The 19,700-nt window shown below is 65.1% G+C and overlaps 1 protein-coding gene across 1 annotated transcript; it reads left to right on the top strand.

The window, feature by feature from the left end:
* Nucleotides 1-16,549: 16,549 nt before the first annotated feature.
* PIM3 (Pim-3 proto-oncogene, serine/threonine kinase) lies at nt 16,550-19,455 on the top strand. Its single transcript, XM_068561599.1, has 6 exons — nt 16,550-16,686; nt 16,793-16,902; nt 16,991-17,041; nt 17,121-17,490; nt 18,044-18,220; nt 18,300-19,455. The coding sequence occupies exons 1-6, from the start codon at nt 16,602-16,604 to the stop codon at nt 18,485-18,487; spliced, it is 981 nt and encodes a 326-aa protein (XP_068417700.1). The 5' UTR covers nt 16,550-16,601; the 3' UTR covers nt 18,488-19,455.
* The last annotated feature ends 245 nt before the right edge of the window (nt 19,456-19,700 follow it).

Below are 19,700 nucleotides of genomic sequence, written 5' to 3' on the forward strand. Positions count from 1 at the left end.
GCGGGGAGGCCAGTGAGGAGGGGCACTGGGGTCATCCAGGCGACACGGGATGGTGACAAGGACCAGGGGTGGGTGGTGAGTGCCAGGCAGATTCTGGATCCCGGCCTCCCGGTCTCCTGCCCTGTGCCGTCCCCTCCCATCCAGCGTGGACCCGGCGGCTGGCTCCTAAGGCTCTGGCAGTCGCTCCGTGGAGGGGCCCACGTGTGTGGAGCTGAGGGAGGCCCCGCCAGCGAGGAACTGGTCCGGCCACACCGATGCCTTCATGGTCGAGCCTCCCCATGAGACCGCAGCCCTGCTCAGCACGAGGAAACGGCCACGCCTGGATTCCAGACCCACAGAAGCCATAAGACAATAAACCTGTGTTGTTGTAGGCCAGTAGGGTTTGGGGTAACTCGAGACACAACAAAAGATGATGTTGAAGGTGGAGCCAGCTACGGGGGTGAGAGGAGACACCAGGGCGTCCAGGCGAGGGGGCAGTGCCCACCCCACGCAGCAGGAGGGAGGTCCAGAGAGGCTGTCGGATGAGGCGGAAGCCACACAGGTCTCTGTTGGACACTGTGGGGGGGGACTGATGGTGGGGGAGGGAGGGGCCTGTGAGGGGCTCGCAGGGCGGGCAGGAGGGGTGCAGCAGACAAGAGGGGTCAGGGTTTGGGAGGGAGGGAGATGGAGCAGAAGGGGAGGGCAGCGGGGAGGGTGTTTCTCCAGCCACATCCAGCTGCCCCAAGTGGGGGGGGGAGTGGCCATGAGAGGGGCCAAGGGGGAAAGGGGGCGGTCGGGGGGGCCAGGGGTCTGAGCTGGGCGAGGAGGACAGGGAGAGGGTGTCAGGCAGTGACAACCTGGGGCGACTGCAGATCAAGACCCCCCTGAGATGCCACATCACGCCCACCAGGATGGCTGTCACCAAAGAAACGGAAAATACCAAGTGTTGGCAGCATGTAGTAAAATGGTACCCTCGTGCACACTGCTGACGGGAACGTAGAATGGTGCAGCCACGTGGAAAACACGACGGACATTCCTCAGGATGGGCTTGAGTCCCACACGACCCAGGATTCCGTTCTCGGGTGTGTGACTAGGAGATCTGAAAGCAGGGCGTCTGACAAGCCCGTGCACACCCGTGTTCATGGCAGCATCTTTCACAGCAGACAAAGACGGGAGCAGCCCATGTGTCCATCAATGGATGGAGGGATAAAAAAATGTCTCTACACACAGTGGAATATTACTCAGCCTTTAAAAGGAAAGGAATTCTTGTTTTTTTTTCAGTAATATTTCCTAGCTTATTATTTATTTATTTATTTATTTGGCTGCGTTGGGTCTCTGTTGCTGTGCGAGGGCTTTCACTAGTTGCGGCAAGCAGGGGCTACTCTTTGTTGCGGTGTGCAGGCTTCTCATTGCGGTGGCGGCTTCTCTTGCTGCGGAACACGGGCTCTAGGTGCACAGGCTTCAGTAGTTGTGGCTCGTGGGCTCAGTAGTTGTGGCTCGCGGGCTCTAGAGCACAGGCTCAGTAGTTGTGGTGCACAGGCTTAGTTGCTCTGCAGTATGTGGGATCTTCCCGGACCAGGGTTCGAACCCGTATCCCCTGCATTGGCAGGCGGATTCTTCACCACTGCGCCACCAGGGAAGCCCCAAGGTGGGTGTGCTTAATGCCCCTGAGCTGTATACTCAGTGGTTAAACGGCAAATTTTATGTTACGTATATTTTACCACAACGCAAACTAAAAACAACTGAGTTAGTCTGGTGCAGCGTTTCACCACTCAGGTAGGAACAAAATACACCCCCACGAGCTACGAAATACTGTGTGACTTCAGCGTCTGCAGTGAGGTCACCGCCCTTATATCTGCTTTAAAACTTGCCCTGCACAATATTATAATAAAGGGTAACGTTCATGATAGTGATTTCTTTTTAGTGATTTTTAAATTTAATCTTTCTTTATTTAGAACATTAAATAAACGAATAAAAAAAAGACCATGACAAGTCTGTGCTCTTTCTGCATGTATGTTACATTTAACAATTAAAATATTAAAATATGTGTTTTTTTTTTTAAAAAGACATTTCCTTGGCATATCTCCCCACCACCTCGAGGCCCCCAGCCCCAGGCTTGGGAACTCAAAGGTGCCCTGGGATCACCAGGGCGGCCAGTGAGTCTTTGGTTGGCGTTCTGTGTTTCTAACAGGCTCCCGAACCCCAGCGAGGGTCCGGGGCGGCACCATCCGTGGGGCCCCTCCTCGCCGGTGAGAATTGAGCCACTGCAATATGGGAGGCACAGGCGGTTTAGGCTTCAATAGGAGAAAAGATGTAAACTGTCTCATTAATGCCTGTTTATACTAACTACATGTTGAAATGATAATATTTCGGAGATACAGGGTTAAATAAGATCAACATTAAACTTAACTTCACCTGTTTCTTGCTACTCTCACTTACTCATGTGAATTCACTTTTTATTGGGTGGAGCTGTTCTTGAGGGCTCTTCTCTGAATCAAGACCAGATCTTCCTTTCCCTTTTTTTTTTTTGCCTCACTTCGCAGCATGCGGAATTTCCCCAACCAGGGATCGAACCCACGCCCCCTGCAGTGGAAGCAGTGCAGACTCTTAACCACTGGACCACCAGGGAAGTCCTTCTTTTCCTTTTTTTTTTATTTATTTATTTATTTATTTTATTTATTTATTTTTGGCTGCACTGGGTCTTCGTTGCTGCGCATGGGCTTTTCTCTAGTTGGGGCGAGCGGGGGCTACTCTTTGTTGTGGTGCGTGGGCTTCTCATTGCGGTGGCTTCTCTTGTTGTGGAGCACGGGCTCTAGGCACGCGGGCTCAGTAGTTGTGGCTCGTGGGCTCGGTAGTTGTGGCTCGCGGGCTCTAGAGCGCAGGCTCAGTAGTTGTGGCACACGGGCTTAGTTGCTCCGTGGCATGTGGGATCTTCCTGGACTAGGGCTCGAACCCGTGTCCCCTGCATTGGCAGGCGGATTCTTAACCACTGCGCCACAAGGGAAGTCCTTCTTTTCCTTTTTTGAACGGCCTGCAGAATAGCAGAGTTTAGAGAGCAGGAGACTGGACCCTAAGTGCAAGCCCACCCTCCCCAGAACGCAGCCAGGCCTCCCCTCCCCGAGGGTCCTGGGGAGCCCCATTTAACCACGCCCCCCGCAGCCAGACACCCCCCAGTCCAGTCTGACCCAGGCTGACCTTCGCCTGCTCCTTGGCACCATCACCGGTTCCTCAGTTCATCCCCACCTTGGTCTCCCCAAGCCCTGCCAGCCCCCTGCCCATGCTCCCCCCACATTCCAACCTCCCCTTACCCAACCTGGCCAGGTCTGGCCACCTCGAGCCCATCCCAGAAGCTGGGGACCAAGAATCTGGGAGGAAGCCCTGGGCATCTGCTCAGAATCCCCCTCACCGGCCTCACAGCCCTGCAGGCCCAACAGCAGACGTGGCCTGTCCTGCCGAGCTGCAGGACCACCACCAGGGTATAGGGACACGGGGCCTGGGTGAGGTCTTCCTAACTGATGAGGAAACTTCTGAGCCCACTGGGGCTAGGCCCCGGCTCTGTGGCCCAGATGGGGCTGCCTCTGTGAGCAGGAGGCCTGCGAGGACGGCCGAGCCGTGCAGCCTGATGCAGGAGGACGCTGTGAGCCCACGCCGAGCGCGGTCAGGCCTGCCGTCTGCAGACACACACACACAGACACACACGCACAGGAGCGCCAGCTTCCAGGGCCCAGCAGCCTTCCAGGGAACCCATTTGTCATGCAAATGCCCTCTCCTGGGGCCTCCCCAAGGGAGCCAGAGAGCTGTTGCCTGTCTAGGGTGGGGCCTGAGATCAAGACAGGACCCCCGCTGGGCCCTGCTGGGTCCTGCAGCCCCTCCCCTGCAGTGGGTGGGAGTTGGGGCGTGGCAGAGGGGCCTCAGCTGCAGACCCAGACTGGCCTGAGATCTGATCCCCTCTACCCAATGCTGGCTCCACCCTAGCGCAAACACGCTCCCTCCTGGCTTCCTGGAACATGGCTGGAGGCCTGGGGGGGCCAGGCCTCTTCACTTTTCTCAGCTGCCTCTGGGGCTGTGAAGCAAGAGCGAGGGCGCTCAGCTCTGTGCCTACCCCCGCCCCCCTGCAGGGCCAGGATGCAGTCCAGTTGCCACACGGAGCCAGGATGGCCAGGCCCTGGGACACGGGCTGAGGGACACAGGCCACGGCCACCCCCTGAGAGAGGAGCCGGGGGGCCTGGTGGGGCGGCCACAGTGGAGCCGCGGGGAGCCCGGCGGGCGGGACGCTCCAGCCTCCGCGCGTGCCCAGCCCTGCTGCGCCCTCCCCGCTGGCCCGGCGCCGCGGCCGCCCGGCCCAGGACACGGTGTGCGGCCGGAACAGGGCGGTGTCTGCTCAGGGCGCCGGCTGCCGCATCGGCACACAAGCGCCCATTGTGTTCCCGGGCACCCCCTCCGCGACCCCCACTTCCCGCTGCTCCGGCCCCACCCCGCAACCCAACTCCCCCCGCCCCCCAGGGCCCCCTCGCCTCCCTCTGGCCTTTCCCCCCCCACCCCGGCCCCCCTCGACCCCGCCCCAGCCCCCCTTGCTCCGCCCCGTGCATCCCGCCCCGCCTCCAGCCCTGTCCCCTGCTGGACCCGGACCCCAGCCGCCCCCTAACGCCCGCACTGCCCACCGACCTTTATACCCCTTGACACGCGCCCCCCAACTGCCCTTCCACCGCACCGCCCTGCAGGTCTCCCTGGAGTCCTCCAGGCCTGGGACTCCTGGGCCTCACAGATCAGGATTCCTGGCCCTGCTCCCCCCTCCTCCCCTCCCCCCACCCGGACCGGACGTTCCCCGGGGCAGGAGACCCTCCCCACCAACCACCCCAGGCCTGGGAGAAGGTTCGGAGAGCAGAGCCCCTCGGGCTGCAGGGGGTTGGCTTCCTGCTGAGGGGGGCCAGGAGGATGGCCTGGAGGCAGGATGGGTCGAAGGATGCTTTGGGTTGGGTCTGCATCTTGGGGGCAGGTGCAGGCCCTGGGCGCTGGCTGCCAGGGCTGGCGCCGGGGCCCTCTGTTCCATGGGCCACACTTCTGCCCGGTGCCATGGTGTGGCCTGGACATGAAGCCTGTGGGTGACGGTCCTGACTTCCTGGGCGGCCGGGCTGCTGGACTTTCCAGTGGAGAGGGCCCTCGGGGCTGCAGGTCATGAAGGACATGACCACTGGTCAGGGCACAAGGGTCCACACTGGTCCACGTGGGCCCTTCCAGATCCTGACTCAGCACCCACGTGGGCCCACCCAGGTCAGGACACAGGGGACCACAGGCATCTTTGCACTCGCCATCCTGCTCGCGGGCACACGGGCTCACCGATATCTCAGCGGCGCTTGCGCACGCTTCTGGCGCCCCCTCTCCCCCCACCCCGCTCGGGCACGCGCCCCACCGCACCTCTCCAGCCCCACAGACTGGCTTAGGGGCTCACGCAGAGCGCTCTCCTGGGCGCCCCTCGGACAAGCACAAGCCGCAGCGCAGGAAGTCGTAAGAGGTCGAGAGGGGCACCCACGGGCGGGGATGACCCGGATGGCTCCAGCGACAGGGAGGGGTGGGTGTCGCCATCAACCGCAGGGGAGCATGGGGCACAGAGTGGGGTGCGGGCCGGTCTGAGCTGTGTTGTTGATGAGTCCTCCGCCGAGGAACTGAGGAATCACCTTCAGGCGCCCCGGCCCTGCAGAAGCCCCATCCCGGCCCCTGCAGAAGCCCCATCCCGGCCCCGCTGGCTGAGTGCTCAGGCAGTGGAGAGCTCCAGGGCACCTGCTCCAGGGCACAGCTGGTGCGTACCACCGGCTGGAAGGGCCCTGGGGGGCGGAGGAAGGTGGGGCGGGCCTCTTCCCGCTCCCCACACCCACCCCCGGCCGTGAGGCCCCTCTGTGCGCCCAGCCTAGCAAGGACCTCAGGTGGGCAGGACTGCCCAGCTCACAGGTGGGGAAACCGAGGCTGGGGCGGGCGGGGGAGGGCAGTGTCTGGGCAGGCCTGGCCTACACAGGCCAAGAGCCGGCCCTGTGGAACTGGTCTTTCCAGGTGTGTGTGTGTGTGTACACGTGTGTGTGTGGACTGGAGCCCAGCCAGGAGGCAGGTGGAACAGAGGCCACAGCCTGCGTCATGGGCACCTCAGGGCACCAGGCCAGCGGGGGGGATGGGCAGGCAGCGTCCACTCCTCTCCTGTTCACTACTCAGAGACACAGGGAGGCCAGATTTGGCCTGGGGCCTGGCTACCGGGCGGGGCCCAGACCCAGCTCTAGGGCCCCGCCCCAGCTCTGCCCACCGCCCCTCAGCCCAAGGGCAGTCTGGCCAGTGCCCTCCAGAGCCCTTGAACTCACACTGAGGGCAGGGCCGGGCTCCATGTGCTGCTCAGATGGGCGGCCCTGCTCCACATGCCAGGGCCCCAGCGGCCAGGCCAGCTGGTGCTGGCCCCAACGCTGCCTCACCGAGGGGCTCTGGGCCCAGGCAGGCAGGCGGGTCACCTCTGCTGGGGTCCCCAGTGTCCTGGCAGGTGGGACTTCAGGAGGGCAGACCCTCCACTGAGGCCCCCTGGCCACTGCTCAGCCCAGCCTGCTCTCCTGCCCCCACTGTGGGTTCCTTCCCGCGGGCACTGTGCCCAGCAGTCCTCGCCGACTCCAAGACTCGAAAACTCCAGACACTCTTGCCCTGGCCGGTGCCATCTCTCTGCCCTGGCCACCCCTCCCTGCCTCCTTGACCCCAAGTTCTTACACAAGGACTGGCACAGGGCCAGCCTATGAGGATGCCTCAGCCCCTCCTGCCTGGCCTCTGGCCCTGGGTGAGCCCAGGCCCGGCCTTAGGCTCTGGCTCACCCACCCCGCTCCCCTGCCTGTCCCCCAGCCCCTGTCCTGGTGAACCCTAGCCTCGGTTTTCTAGCCTGTGAGCAGGGCAGCATTGCCCAGCCTCAGCTGGCACTTGGGGCCTGGCCAGCCATTTGCGTCCCCGAACCTCGGTTTCCCCACCTGTAAATGAGGACCAAGAGGACGACCACATGCCCCGGCTCTGCCCTCAGAGCCCGTGTGGGCAAGTCCTGGGGGGGACAGGCTCCCCCCGCCACCCCCTCCCTGTCCTGCCCCTGCTGCCCCGCATGACAGGCCTCTGCTTTAGGAGGGATGCCAGTACCTGGGATCCAGGAGCTGGACTGAAGCCCCCCAGGCCTGAGTTGCGGTCAGTACGGCGGGCACTCTGTTGCTTGCCCAGCCTGACCCGGCCAGGGGGCTCAGGGCAGCACGGGACCAGTGCGCGTCCACGCCCGGAAGTGAAGGGCGGCTGGCAGAGGGGTTCCATGCCACCAAAGGTGGGAGAGGCAAGAACAGGTCGCACGGGACTTCGAGGTGCCACCACCTGCCCATGGCACAGGTACCTCCCCGCACCTCGCCCCCGCAGTCCTACCTGCTCCCTGAATACCCATCCTGCAGCTGAGGGAACTGAGGCCCAGCGGCTCTGCCTCTCCTCCACAGGCAAGAGGGAGCCCTGGAAGGGTTTTGAGTGGGGAGTGGTGTGTTCGCAGAAGCAGCCTCCAGATGCTGCTTCGGAGGGACTGGAAAAGTGGCCGGGCCTGGGGGCTGGGGTGGGGGCCAGGTGGGGCAGGATGGATACCAGGGTCAGGGCAGCGGCGGGGTCCCTGGGTCCGCTCGCTCTCCTGCTGCCCGTGGGGCGGCCTCAGCCCAGGGCGCCGGAGCAGCTGACTGCCCAGCTGGGTGTGGCCCCAGGGCGGGGTCGAAACCCCGCACAGGCGTGTCCCCGAAACCGCGAGTCAGCGGCGCCCTGGTTGCCAGGCTGCCAGGGAGCCACGCGGGACCGCCAAGATGGGGGTGGCGGAGACAGAGACGGTGGTGAGGGGCAGAGGGCTAGAATGGGGCGTCGCTTGGGTCCCCACAGGGCCCCAGCTGGGAGGTAAGAGGGAGCCAGTCTGGCACAGCTTCAGGAAGGGCAAGGGCGGAGGCTCCCCGGCCCAGCTGGGGTGGAGGCACCTGCAGCCCCCCATCACATCCCCCTCCAGCAGTGCTGGGGAGTGACCAAAGGCCCCATTTTGCAGATATTAAGCTGGGCTCTGCCTGGAACCCCCGCCCCGGGTCCCAGCACCCACCCCAGGGGGCCGCCTGACCCAGGACCCCCGTCCTGAGCCCAGTCAGACCCTGGGAGGCCAGGCCCCCAAAAGGAGGCGGAGGGTGCTGGTATGGGGTCCTCTCTGGGCCAGGTGGGCGTCCTGTCCACCAAATACCCCAGCCCAGCAGGGCCCCAGCTGGCAAGACGCCAACGCCGCCCGAGGTCAGGGTCAGGCGGGGAGCCAGGCCCGCCCAGGGCAGCGGGAAGCGGGAGGGGCTGGTGGCCTGGGATGGGGAATTTCGTGGGGGTGGGGAGCCTAGCCAGAGAGTAAAAGTGCAGAATTCTTTCCATTCTTCCCGTTTCTCTGTGATGACTCAGCAGCTCTGCCCACTGGCTGCACCGCCCTGCGGCAGGCGAGGCCCACTGGCGGCCCAGGAACGTGCCCACCCCGGGGCGGGGGAGTGTCCCCGCCCCACCTGTCACCCGCAGGGCGCTCCCATTGCTGTCTCCTGCCCCAGCCCCGCCTTCTCCGCCAGGTCTTCTAGGGAGCTGGGCGCCCACTGCCCCAGGGGAGATGGCCCTGGGCCCTGGGGTGGAGCACCCGTGCCTGCAATGGGCAGGTCTGCAGGGGTCTTTGAGGCCCTGCCCTCAGCCCCACTGTGGGGTCAGGGCGGGGTGGGCGGGAGGGAGGGCCTCTCCTGGGCTTTGGGCTCCTGTCCAGACAGTGGGTCCGGAGTCCCCAGCCCTTGGCCACACCCTGCCGCAGCCCGCTGGTCTCCTTCCTCCGGAGGGGGTGGCCCCGGGGGGAGGAGGGGGCCAGTGCGGCAAGCCAAGAGGCCGCCAGGCCCTGTTGCCCGACCGGGCTGGGACGGGGCTCGGGAAGACGGAAGGAGATACCAGAGGGTCACATGCACTGAGGGGCCCGCTGCGTGTCCGCACGGGTGGGCTGCTACCTGGGCCCTGACCCCGCTGATCAGCCACGGGGAGCTCCTCCTGGCTCCTGGGCTCTGGAGCACCCATGGCACCACCACCTCCTCCAGGAAGCTGGTGGGAGTGAATATGGGGCATTTAGGGCTGAGCTGGGCAAGAGTTGGGGGCGTCCAGAGGCCCATGCAGCTTTCGAGCTCCCCCCCCAGCTGTCACTTCCTGGGAATCGGCAAGTGGCCTGAGGTTGGAAACCAGCCTGGCCACTTCTTCTGAACGGGATGCTGTGCCCAGGCCACCTCGGGGCCCTGGGATCAGGATGCCAGGGAACCCTGAGCAGAGACGGGGACAGGCCACCCCCAGGGCTTCAGTGGGCCCTTGGACTTCCCCAGTCCGTGTTGGAGCCTAAACTCAGGGGGCTGCTCCCGAGCTCCAGCAGCCCTGAACCCCCCTCCTTTAGCTGCTCTTAATTCCCCCCCACCCCAGGACTTCACGATGAGCCAGGAAGGGCCTCCAGCCTGGGTTCAGGTTTCAGGTTTCAGGGTCACCAGACTCTCCCCATCATCCCCCACGGGCCTGGGCAGCAACTCCTGAACACTGACATTCCCCAGTGGGCAGCACTCTGCCCCTGCTGCGTCCTGGATCCTAATGCCCCGGGGCCTCTTGCTTCCCTGCACGGGCTGGCGCTGGGGGTGCCAACCTGGGTCCCTACAGCCAGTGCTGCAGTAGGGAGAGTCTGGAAGACCACACGGGTCTCCTGGGGCCTGTCTGGCAGGCTTGCCCCCTGCCCTGGCCTGGCTCCACATCCAGGCTATGGCCACCGGGGTCTGGCCGCTGCCCACAGGCCTGGGTCTGCTCCCAGCAGGCATGGAAGGAGAGGGTCGCCTGAGGCTTGGGCCTAGGGAGCCTCGTGCGCCAATGTGTGCTGGCAGGATGCTGAGCGCCATGAAGACAGCCGTCGCCAGCGCAGTTCCTACCCCTCCCCGCCAGCAGCTGAACCGCCCTGTATCTTCCTTGGAACCACTAACCGCCCCCCCGACCCCCGCCACCGAGGCCCAGGTGTGGGGGGCTCTTCCCTAGCTCTCTATTTCTTTTTTTTTTTTAATAAATTTATTTATTTTTGGCTGCGTTGGGTCTTCACTGCTGCGCGCGGGCTTTCCCTAGTCTCAGGGAGCGGGGGCTACTCTTCGTTGCGGTGCGCAGGCTTCTCATTGCGGTGGCTTCTCTTGTTGTGGAGCACGGGCTCTGGGTGCGTGGACTTCAGTAGTTGTGGCTCGCGGGCTCAGTAGTTGTGGCTCACAGGCTCTAGAGCGCAGGCTCAGCAGTTGTGGCGCACGGGCTTAGCTGCTCCGCGGCATGTGGGATCTTCCCGGACCAGGGATCGAACCCATGTCCCCCGCATTGGCAGGCGGATCCTTAACCACTGTGCCACCAGGGAAGTCCCCCTAGCTCTCTATTTCTGAACCATTAAAGGAGGGGACCCAGAGGGGTCCATTAAAGGGGGCGCCCAGGCTTTTGGGCTCTGAGCTGTGTGGGTGCTGCCTGGGGCTGGCAGGGAGGGGCCAGATCAAGCCTGGTCTGAAACCATCATCCGTCTTGCTCTGCTTCTTTCCAAGCCTGATCCATTCTTGGGCAAGGTTCATGCCCTGGCAGTGACACTCTCCTATCTTCCTCTCGGGGCCAGTTACCGCCCACGGGCTCATCCTTGCCCTGAGGCCCCTGTCTCCCTACCACAACAGCCCCACAGGCCACTGCTCTCTCTCTGTGAAAGCAAGGCCCACCGAGAGCTGAACTGGGGGTACGGGAGTGTGCTGAGCGTGGGCAGGTATGCAGCCAATATTCACTAAATGCGTGTCTCCAAGGCTCTTATTCGTCCTGATCCCATGTTTACTGTGACCAGGCCCTCCCGGGTCCGTGCTCTGGAGACCCCGGGTCCATTTGTAGGAGGCAGTTTCTCCATGGCCTGAGCGTGGTCTGAGCGTGGCCCAGGCCAGCCCTGGGACTGAGTGAAACTCTCCCAAGACAAGGTCATTCCTGCCACAGGCCCTGGGCCCCAAGGTCTCCAAGGCAAGCTGCACTGCTCTGACCCCCAACCCGTGACCCTCTGTGGCTCCCACCTGGCTGAATGCCCCCCACACCCTCCCCATTCTGGTTCAGCCTTGGAGACTCAGCTGAACTGGGCCTCCTCAAGGAAGCCCCGACGTGGGACCCACTGCCTGCATGGCTCCTGGGGCCCAGAGCAGGACAGCCGCGTGCAAATCAGGCGCAGACACAGGCAGGTCGGCCCAGCTTCCGGCTCCTTGGAGATGCCCCTCCGAGGCCCCTTCTGTGTCTCATCCTCATCTCCATGCCGGGGCCGGAGCAGAAGGGACTGAGGAGTGCAAGCCGCCTGGGGACCATCTACAGAGGCCGCCTGGGCACCATCTACAGAGGCCGCCCGGGTCTTAGAGGCTGCACCTGCTTCTGGGGCCGGGGCGCGGGGCTCCTGCAGAGGGCAGCCCTGCCGGCCCCAGCCCCCCGTGCACTGGGCCTCTGGGGTGAGCAGGGGGCGTGAGATGGGACGGCCCTCCCCCAGTCCCATCCAGGCTGGGCTCCTTGACCTTGGGGTCTCAGCACAGAGATGGTGGAGCTGCCAGAGTCGGCTGGGCCCTGCCCCAGGCATCCCCATCCCAGGGAGCCCCTAGGCCCTCCCGTTGAAATCTGGGGCCTCTGCACAGGACAACAGCTAGAGCCGGCACAGCCACGTGTATCACGCGTTTACTGTGCGCCCCAGAAGCACGTCACAGACATCTCACTGGCTCCTGCTCCCAGCCCTGCACGGGGGTGGTCAGAGCCCCAGGCAGGGGGGGCGGTGAGAGGTGTGAAGCCCCAGCAAAGTGGCCAGGGATCTGGCCCAGTGCCAAGGCTGTGCTCACGGCCTGGGGGTGCCTGGCCCCGGTGCCGAGCCGGAAGCCGGGTGAGGAGAGGTCCCCTGCAGCCCAGGCAGGTCCCTGCTGGGCTGTCACTGCTCCCATCGCCACCACCCCCAAGGCCGGTGTTGGGCGCTCCAGTCCAGCTGCATTTGGGGTCAGGTCCCCTGGGACCCCAGCCTTTCCCTGGGTTGGGCCTGGGTGCTCCCTCGTTGGTTTTTCGGGGTCCCCTTGGCCAAGAGTCCAGGTGACCATTGCCAGGCCGTGGGCGGCTCTCAAGGGGTCAATGCTCTATGGTGGCAGCAGGGGGTGTGCCCAGAGGGAATGGCAGCTCTTGAACTTGGGCCAGCCTTGGCCTTGAGTCAGGCCAGGCTGGGGTCTCCTGGGCGGGGTGACCAGAGTTCCCACAGGCCACCACCCACCAGCTCCCACTGATGGACACCCCAGCCCCAGCCCAGGCCCTACCCCAGTTGCCTTTGGGGAACATTGCAAAACCCTGGCTTGGCTCTGCTGGCTCCCCTCCCCGGTGGGTGAGAGGCCAGGATGGAGGCAAGAGCAGGCCAGAGGGAAGGCCCCTCCTGCCTCAGCCAGGCTGTGGCCCTGTGCGGGGGGTTTTCCATGCGGCACGCAGGCAGGGCCAGGTCCCTGGGCTCCCAGAGCCCAGTCTGGGGTCGGGGCAGGGGTGGAGCTGGTGTGAAGCTGGGTGCTGTCGAGCCAGGCCCCGTGGGCTGGGGAGGGGTCAGGCCCGGCGGGCCAGGGGTTCCTGCAGTGGGAGTGGAGGCTGGACGGGGCTCAGGGGGATAGCTGTGACTCTGGGCCAAGTCACCGGGACGGACCCTGACGGCTGGAGCGGCCCTGGAGGTTTGGAGGCAGGATGATGGCGTGCTGATGGCGGGCGCTGGGGAGACCTGGGGACTACGGGAGCACAGACAGGGTTGAGAAGCAAGGGGGGGTCCTTCAGGCATGGCCTGGGTTGAGGGGCATGGAGAGGCCCAGGGCTGGGCCGAGCAAACCTGTGGGATGTCCAGGGGCAGCTGGAAAGGGGCCAGTTGAGGAGGCCTTGGTTGTTGACATGGGGGGACAAGGGGGGTGAGGACCCCCCCCTGTGCTCCCTGCTGTGACGCCCAGCTCTGTGGGCGTGTCTGTAAGCGTGTGAAGGTCTGCTGTGTCCATGAGTGTGGATGTGTGAGGATGGAAGGCAGGGTGGTGGCCAAGGCTATCTGCTCCCCAGCCTCCTCTTCCTCCCCAGTCTGGGGAGGATAGCCCGGCTCCAGTCACCATGGCAACAGCCGCCCCTCCCGCCAGCAGGACAGGGTTACCTTATGGGGCTGGCAGTGCAGGGTTGGGGTAGGCTGCTTCCAGGGTGGGGCGGGGTGCAGCCCCCTGGGAAGATCCAAGCTGCTCCCCCCACTAAGGAAACACCTCCCTTGAGAGGCCACTGGGAACTTGAAGAGACACCTGGCCCCGCTCTGACGCTGCCCCTCTCAGCAGGATGGCCCCATGGAGGGAGGCGCTCACACCACGCTGGCCTGAGCCTCGGGCACGCCAAGGGATGGTGGGAGGCCAAGGGACGGGGCCTGACCTCTGCGGTCAGTGAGGTGGCCTGGAGCCTCAACCTCAGCTGAGCCCTCCTCCTGGGGGCCTCTCCCCGCCGTCTGCAGGAGTGGCCCCAGCTCTGCGGCCCATGAAGTTGCTGACCTGGACCAGGCCTGCTTGTGGGGCCCAGAGCTATTTTTAAGGCTCACCGGATGGGCCTTCCAGGAACCAGGAAAAAACAGGCAGGGCTTGACATCCTGCACTGCTGGGGGTGTAGCTGGAAGTGGAGTGTGGATCAGACCTGCAGGGAAGGGGTGGCCTGGGGTTACTGACCAAGGGCCATGCCCAGGGCAGGAGGGCAAGAGGCCCTTGGGGCTCAGATTTGGCCTTGCCTCCCTGTACAAGAAGGAACACCTGGGGGAACACCTCAGAGCCTCGATGTGCCAAGCTGAGAAACGGGTGGGTCATGCCTGCCTGCAGGGTAAGGGCAGGGGGAGGTGGGCAGCACCTTGCCTGAGTCCTGCCCATTAGGCAGGGTCATTTTCGGTACTGGGGGCCCCCAGTGCCTGAGGAAAAATGGGCCCTGGGTGGCTGCACAGGCAGAGGTGCCAGCCCCCTGCCCAGCCTATTCCTTGGGCCAGATTGGGCCTGAAAGACGCCCCCCTGCAGGACAGCCCTTGGTAGGGAGGGGTGTCCAAGTCCATTCTGACCCTCAGGGATTCACAATCCGTGCAGGACACACACACACACAATAGCATGTCCAGAACGCACGGGAGTCTGGACGAGATGAAGGCTCTGAGTAAACCTCCATCTCAGGAAAGAGGCTGCCTCCTGCTCTGTCCTCCACTCCCAGACTAAGCAGGGGACCCCTCGCCACTCCCAGAGTCCCCAGCGGCTTCCACAGGTGGCTCAGCCCAGCTTCAGGGCTGGGGGAGGAGGGACACACACTGCCCCTTTCTGAAGGAGAGTGAATCCTGCTCTGAGTTTGGGGAGGTCTTCAGATCAAGACTCTGCAGCTGGTGGGGTGCAGGGGGTGGCCCTCAGCCCCAGGATGCTGGCCTCCCAAGGCTGAGTCTCAAGGCCAGGGACCAGCTGGGCGCACGGGCCAGGACACCCAAGGAGGACTGGACTGCAGGTTCACATGGGGGTCTGGAGGCCCACAGGGGAGGCCACAGGGAACCTCGGCCCCTGTCGGCTGCGTTGGAACTGCCCTCAGAGCCACATCCTGACACCTAGACCCCGGATGCTCTCCAGCACTGCCACCCTCCCTAGCCCAGGACAGGCTGTGGGTCCAGGAAACTGTAGCAGCCTGATCTGAGGAGGAAGGCGCTGAGGACCATCCAGCGGTCCTCTGGAAAAACCCACAAGAAGACAAGAGTCCCTGGATTCCACTTCAGGGGCAGGCATCCTGCCTTGGATCTGACCCCATGAGGACCCCTGTACTGGCCTGGGGACTGTGGTTGACCGGCCGGCCCTGGCCCTGCCTTTATGGGTCCACATCGCAGGAGGGCGGTGGACAGAGCTCCAGAAAGATAAAAACCTAAGAGCTGTACCAGTGGAGGGTCCACTCTCCACACTGGGAGAGTGACCGTGGCAGCTAAGGGATGTCACTTGGGGTAGGCTGGGTGTGCTGAGGGAGCCAGCAGGCTGGCCAGGGCCCCTGAGGCAGGTGAGTGCACATGCTTGGAGGTCACACCTGAAGCCAACCTCTGATGGGCCCAGGGATGTGGATGCCATGATTAGATCCCAGCCTGGTCCCCAGGGGCCACGGGGAGTACCTGCGATGCCAGAAGGACCAGTACCTTGACCTCTTGGCTCCCCCAACCCTCAACCCTCTCTGGGATGGCTGTGGGAAGCAGTGGACGTCCTGGGCTCAGCCACTGGGGCTGGCAGACGGCTGCTCATACCTGAGCTGCTCAGGCCGGTGACTTGGGCTGAGGTTGGCAACCCGTGGGGTTGGATGGGTCTGTGCTATACAAAAGGCAGAGGACAGGCTCCGGCCCAGACGAGGGCCCTGAAGACCCAGGCTGGCTCCGGCCCTGACAGAGGCAGTCAAGGTGGCCTCCCTGGTAGAGGTGGACAGCAGCTGGGCCTGGAGGGCAACCAGGTGGGTGGAGAGCCGGGGAGGGCTCTCCAGGCACGGGGTCAGCAGGGCAAAGTTCCTGAGAGGGAGGCGGAGTCAGGGAGGGACCTCGGGCTGCGGGCTTTGAGGTCAAGCCCGGGTAAGAACGAAGAGTGGAGCCTCAGCCCACCCGAGGGCTGCGAGTCCCGGGGCGCTGTCGCCCGGCGAGGTCCCCCAGGGGGCGGAGGTGCCAGCCGCGCCAGGCCACGGGCGCGCCGGGGTGCGCGGACTGCCGGGGAGATACGAGCACAGCCTGGGGTATCGGGGTAGCCTCCCGGACCCGGCCGCTCCTCGGGACCCAGCCGCCGCATTCCTGGCTCAGCCGCCCGCGCCGGGCCCGTGTAGCCGGTGACCTTCCCGGCGCGGCCTGGGGCGGGGCCTTGGCCCCGCCCCGCACGCGCGACGCCATTGGCTGGGCCCTGTGCCCTTTGCAAACACCGGCTCCCATTGGCTCCCGCGGCCCCGCCCCGCACTCCTGGGCCTCCGCCCGCGCGGGAGCTGCGCGTGCGCGGGGGCTTGTGTGAACGCGGAGAGGTGACGTGCCACGCCGCGCCGTGCGCCTCCGCGACTCCGCTCCCGCCAGCTAGTCCCAGGCGGTTCGCCGCGCCCCCCGCCCGCCCCCGCCCACTCCGGAAGGCGCGCCGGCCTCTTCCCGCCGTCGCCTCGGCAGCTTACGCGGGTTCCAGAGGCGACCCCCGCCGCTCAGCCCCGGCGGAAGGGGGGCGGGGCCCCGGCTCGGCCCGCCCCCGCGGAGGGATACGCGCGGCCGCGGCCCAAAACCCCGGGGCGAGGCGGCCCGGGCGTGTGAGCGGCTCGGCCTGCTGCGCGTGTCGTCGTGATACACGCGGGGCTTGGCAGGACACTGCGCCGCGCGGACGGCCTCGCCCGAACAGGCCCGCGCTCCGAGGCCGACGCTCCTGGCGCACCTGCCCGCTGTCCGCGTCGGGGCTACGCGCGGCCCGGAGAGGCCGTCCTCCCGCGTCCTCCGCCGCGCGGGGAGCCGGGCCGGGCGGGAGGCGGCGCGGAGGCCGGGGGCCCGCGCCCGGCCGCCGCCCGCGATGCTGCTCTCCAAGTTCGGTTCCTTGGCGCACCTGTGCGGACCAGGCGGCGTGGATCATCTCCCAGTGAAAATCCTGCAGCCAGGTATGCGGGGGCCGGGGGTGTGGGCGCGCACCGGGGTTGGGCGTCCACCGGGGTCGGGGGGCCGGGCTCCCCGGTCGCACCAACCCCGCCCGTGCGCTCTCCACAGTCAAGGCAGACAAGGAGAGCTTCGAGAAGGTGTATCAGGTGGGCGCCGTGCTGGGCAGCGGCGGCTTCGGCACGGTCTACGCAGGCAGCCGCCTCGCCGACGGGCTCCCGGTGAGTGTGGCCGCCCGGCACCCGGGATTCTCGGCCCGCGCGCGTCGTTGCGTCCGCGTGGGCCTGATCACTGGTTCCCTCCCCCCAGGTGGCCGTGAAGCACGTGGTGAAGGAGCGGGTGACCGAGTGGGGTAGCATCGTAAGTGTGGGCGGGGGGCGCCGGGCGGAGCGGGGGCTGGGGGCGCCGGACGGAGCGCGCTGACCGCCGTGTCCCTTAGGCCGGCGTGGCTGTGCCCCTGGAAGTGGTGCTGCTACGCAAGGTGGGCGCGGCCGGAGGCGCGCGCGGGGTCATTCGCCTGCTGGACTGGTTCGAGCGGTCCGACGGCTTCCTGCTGGTGCTGGAGCGGCCCGAGCCGGCGCAAGATCTCTTCGACTTCATCACGGAGCGGGGCGCGCTCGACGAGGCCCTGGCGCGCCGCTTCTTCGGGCAGGTGCTGGCCGCCGTGCGCCACTGCCACGGCTGCGGGGTCGTGCACCGCGACATCAAGGACGAGAACCTGCTGGTGGATCTGCGCGCGGGCGAGCTCAAGCTCATCGATTTCGGCTCGGGCGCGCTGCTCCGCGACACGGTCTACACCGACTTCGACGGTGAGCGCCCTCCCCACGGCGAGGGCCGAGGGGCTGGCGACTGTTGGGGCCGCGCGCCGCGCTGGCTTGCCCAGAGCGGGGCCTCGGGCCGTTGGGTCCGGCAGGTTGGGGCGCGGGGCGGACTCCAGACTCCTCTTGGCCGGGTTCGGACCACGGCGCAGCCTCGGGCCTCCTTTGCGCGCGTGCGGAACGCGGGGGCGCCGCGCAGAAATCCCCGCATTGCGGTGCCGGGGAAGCCGGGGCTCCCTGCCCCTCCTTTTCCCGGTATCCTCACCTCACATCTGTTTGTTGTGAAACCGGACCCCGCGCTCATGTGACCCGCCTCCTGCGCCGGGCCAGCTGGGGGGGCGGGGCGGGGCGGCCGGCGCCGGGGGAGGCCACGCCTGCCGGGGTTTTTCCAGGATGAGGACCGGCAGGATTTCGCGGCGGATCCCTCCCCCTCTCCAAAGCGGAGAGGCTCAGCTGGGAGCGAGGGGTCTCGGTGTTCGCGTGCTGCCGGCCTCGTGGGGCGCTGACCCGGCGGCCGGTCTGCTAAGCCTCGTGTGTCCCCCAGGCACCCGCGTGTACAGCCCCCCGGAGTGGATCCGCTACCACCGCTACCACGGGCGCTCGGCCACTGTGTGGTCTCTGGGCGTGCTGCTCTACGACATGGTCTGCGGGGACATTCCCTTCGAACAGGACGAGGAGATTCTGCGGGGCCGCCTCTTCTTCCGCAGGAGGGTCTCCCCAGGTGCGCTGAGGGGCTGGGCCTGCCACTGGCGGCAAGGTGTCGCGGGGCGGCCTTGTCCTGACTCTCTCTTCCTCCACAGAGTGCCAGCAGCTCATTCAGTGGTGTCTGTCCCTGCGGCCCTCTGAGAGGCCCTCGCTGGACCAGATCTCTGCCCACCCCTGGATGATGGGGGCTGAGGGGGGCACCCCGGAGAGCTGTGATCTGCGGCTCTGCGCCCTGGACACGGACGATGGGGCCAGCACCACGTCCAGCAGCGAGAGCTTGTGAGCAGGGCCTGCACCTGGCCATGGGAACCAGAGGGGACCCCTGCCCTATCCCCGGGCCCTGCGCTGGACCGGCTCTGCCGGGCTGTCTGCTCCTTGCGAAAGCAGTGATCTCTGACCCCTGGTGACTTCTGCCTTTGGCACCGGCCCGGTTCCTTTGCTTTGAGTGCCTTTTCGAACGCTGCTCTCACGGGACTTAGTTTTCTCAAGCTCTGTCTGTCCAAAGACACTCCGGTCCAAGCCAGGTCCTGCCTGCCCACCGCCGGCGCTTGACCCGAGACCGTCCCTCTCCTGTGCTGCTCCGGAAGTGGTCCTGACCTCCCCGCCCCTCCACGTGTGACGTGTTGGACCAGGAGCACTCCCGTGTCCTGTGGCCTCGTCTCACATGGGCACAGGGTCCCTCATCATGCCCCCCCCCCCCTCGTGTCTCGGTGTTCGTCTGGGCACGTCTGTGCACAAGCAATGCAACGTTCAGGCCTTGCTGCCCGCCCGCCCACCCGATGCGTGTGCAAACGTCTTATTTATGGTGTGACCCTGAGGAGGGCTATTTATTGTTTAATTTATTTGTCGAGGTTCCTCCCTCCCAGCAGCCCTGTCTCCTCAAGGCCTGTGGGCAGAGGAGGGGGTGGCTGTGCTTGTGGACCCCAGGTCTCAGGCCTACCCGTGTCTGTCAGAAGGTGGACTTGTACAGTGGCTAATTTAAGGGGAGTGGGTGACCCCGCCACCTTGCGGCTCTGCGCCCTCGGGGGGTGGGTTTTAAATTATTGACCTTGTACAGTCTGCTTGTTGGCTCTGGAGGCTGGGGGGTGGGGGGACAGAGTCTCAAGCCTTTAATTTATTTCAGCAGTTGTGTTTGTGTGATCCCGGTGTGCGTAGGCACTGCGGATAGGGTTTTCTTTCAGTTCAAAAGTGAGATGTCTGGAAATCATATTTTTTTATACAGGTATTTCAATTAAATCATTTTGTATTAAATGGATATTCTGTGTTTACTGGGATGGGTGGTCTGGGGTAAGAGAAGAGGTTCGGGGAGAAGGGGCTTCTGGTCTCTGCATAGCTCCCTCTGCTTTTCCTGTGGGGAGGTGGCAGCATGAGGGGCTCAAGTGCTTCCAGCTTTTGGCCTTCTTGCTACCCCTGCCCCCAGGGGAGTGGGAAACACGCTGTGCCCTCAGGGGCCCCTGGGGGGAGGAGCAGGCAGCCAGGCCCTGGGGGGTGTTTGC

The sequence above is a fragment of the Eschrichtius robustus genome, chromosome 13 (genome assembly GCF_028021215.1).
Source record: "Eschrichtius robustus isolate mEscRob2 chromosome 13, mEscRob2.pri, whole genome shotgun sequence".
Taxonomy (NCBI): Eukaryota; Metazoa; Chordata; class Mammalia; order Artiodactyla; family Eschrichtiidae; genus Eschrichtius; species Eschrichtius robustus.

Coding starts and splice junctions, on each gene's coding strand:
- PIM3 (XM_068561599.1), top strand. CDS start 16,602: ATGCTGCTCTCCAAGTTCGGTTCCTTGGCGCACCTGTGCGGACCAGGC. Junction 17,042..17,120: donor TGACCGAGTGGGGTAGCATC/GTAAGTGTGGGC, acceptor CGTGTCCCTTAG/GCCGGCGTGGCTGTGCCCCT. Junction 17,491..18,043: donor GGTCTACACCGACTTCGACG/GTGAGCGCCCTC, acceptor TGTGTCCCCCAG/GCACCCGCGTGTACAGCCCC.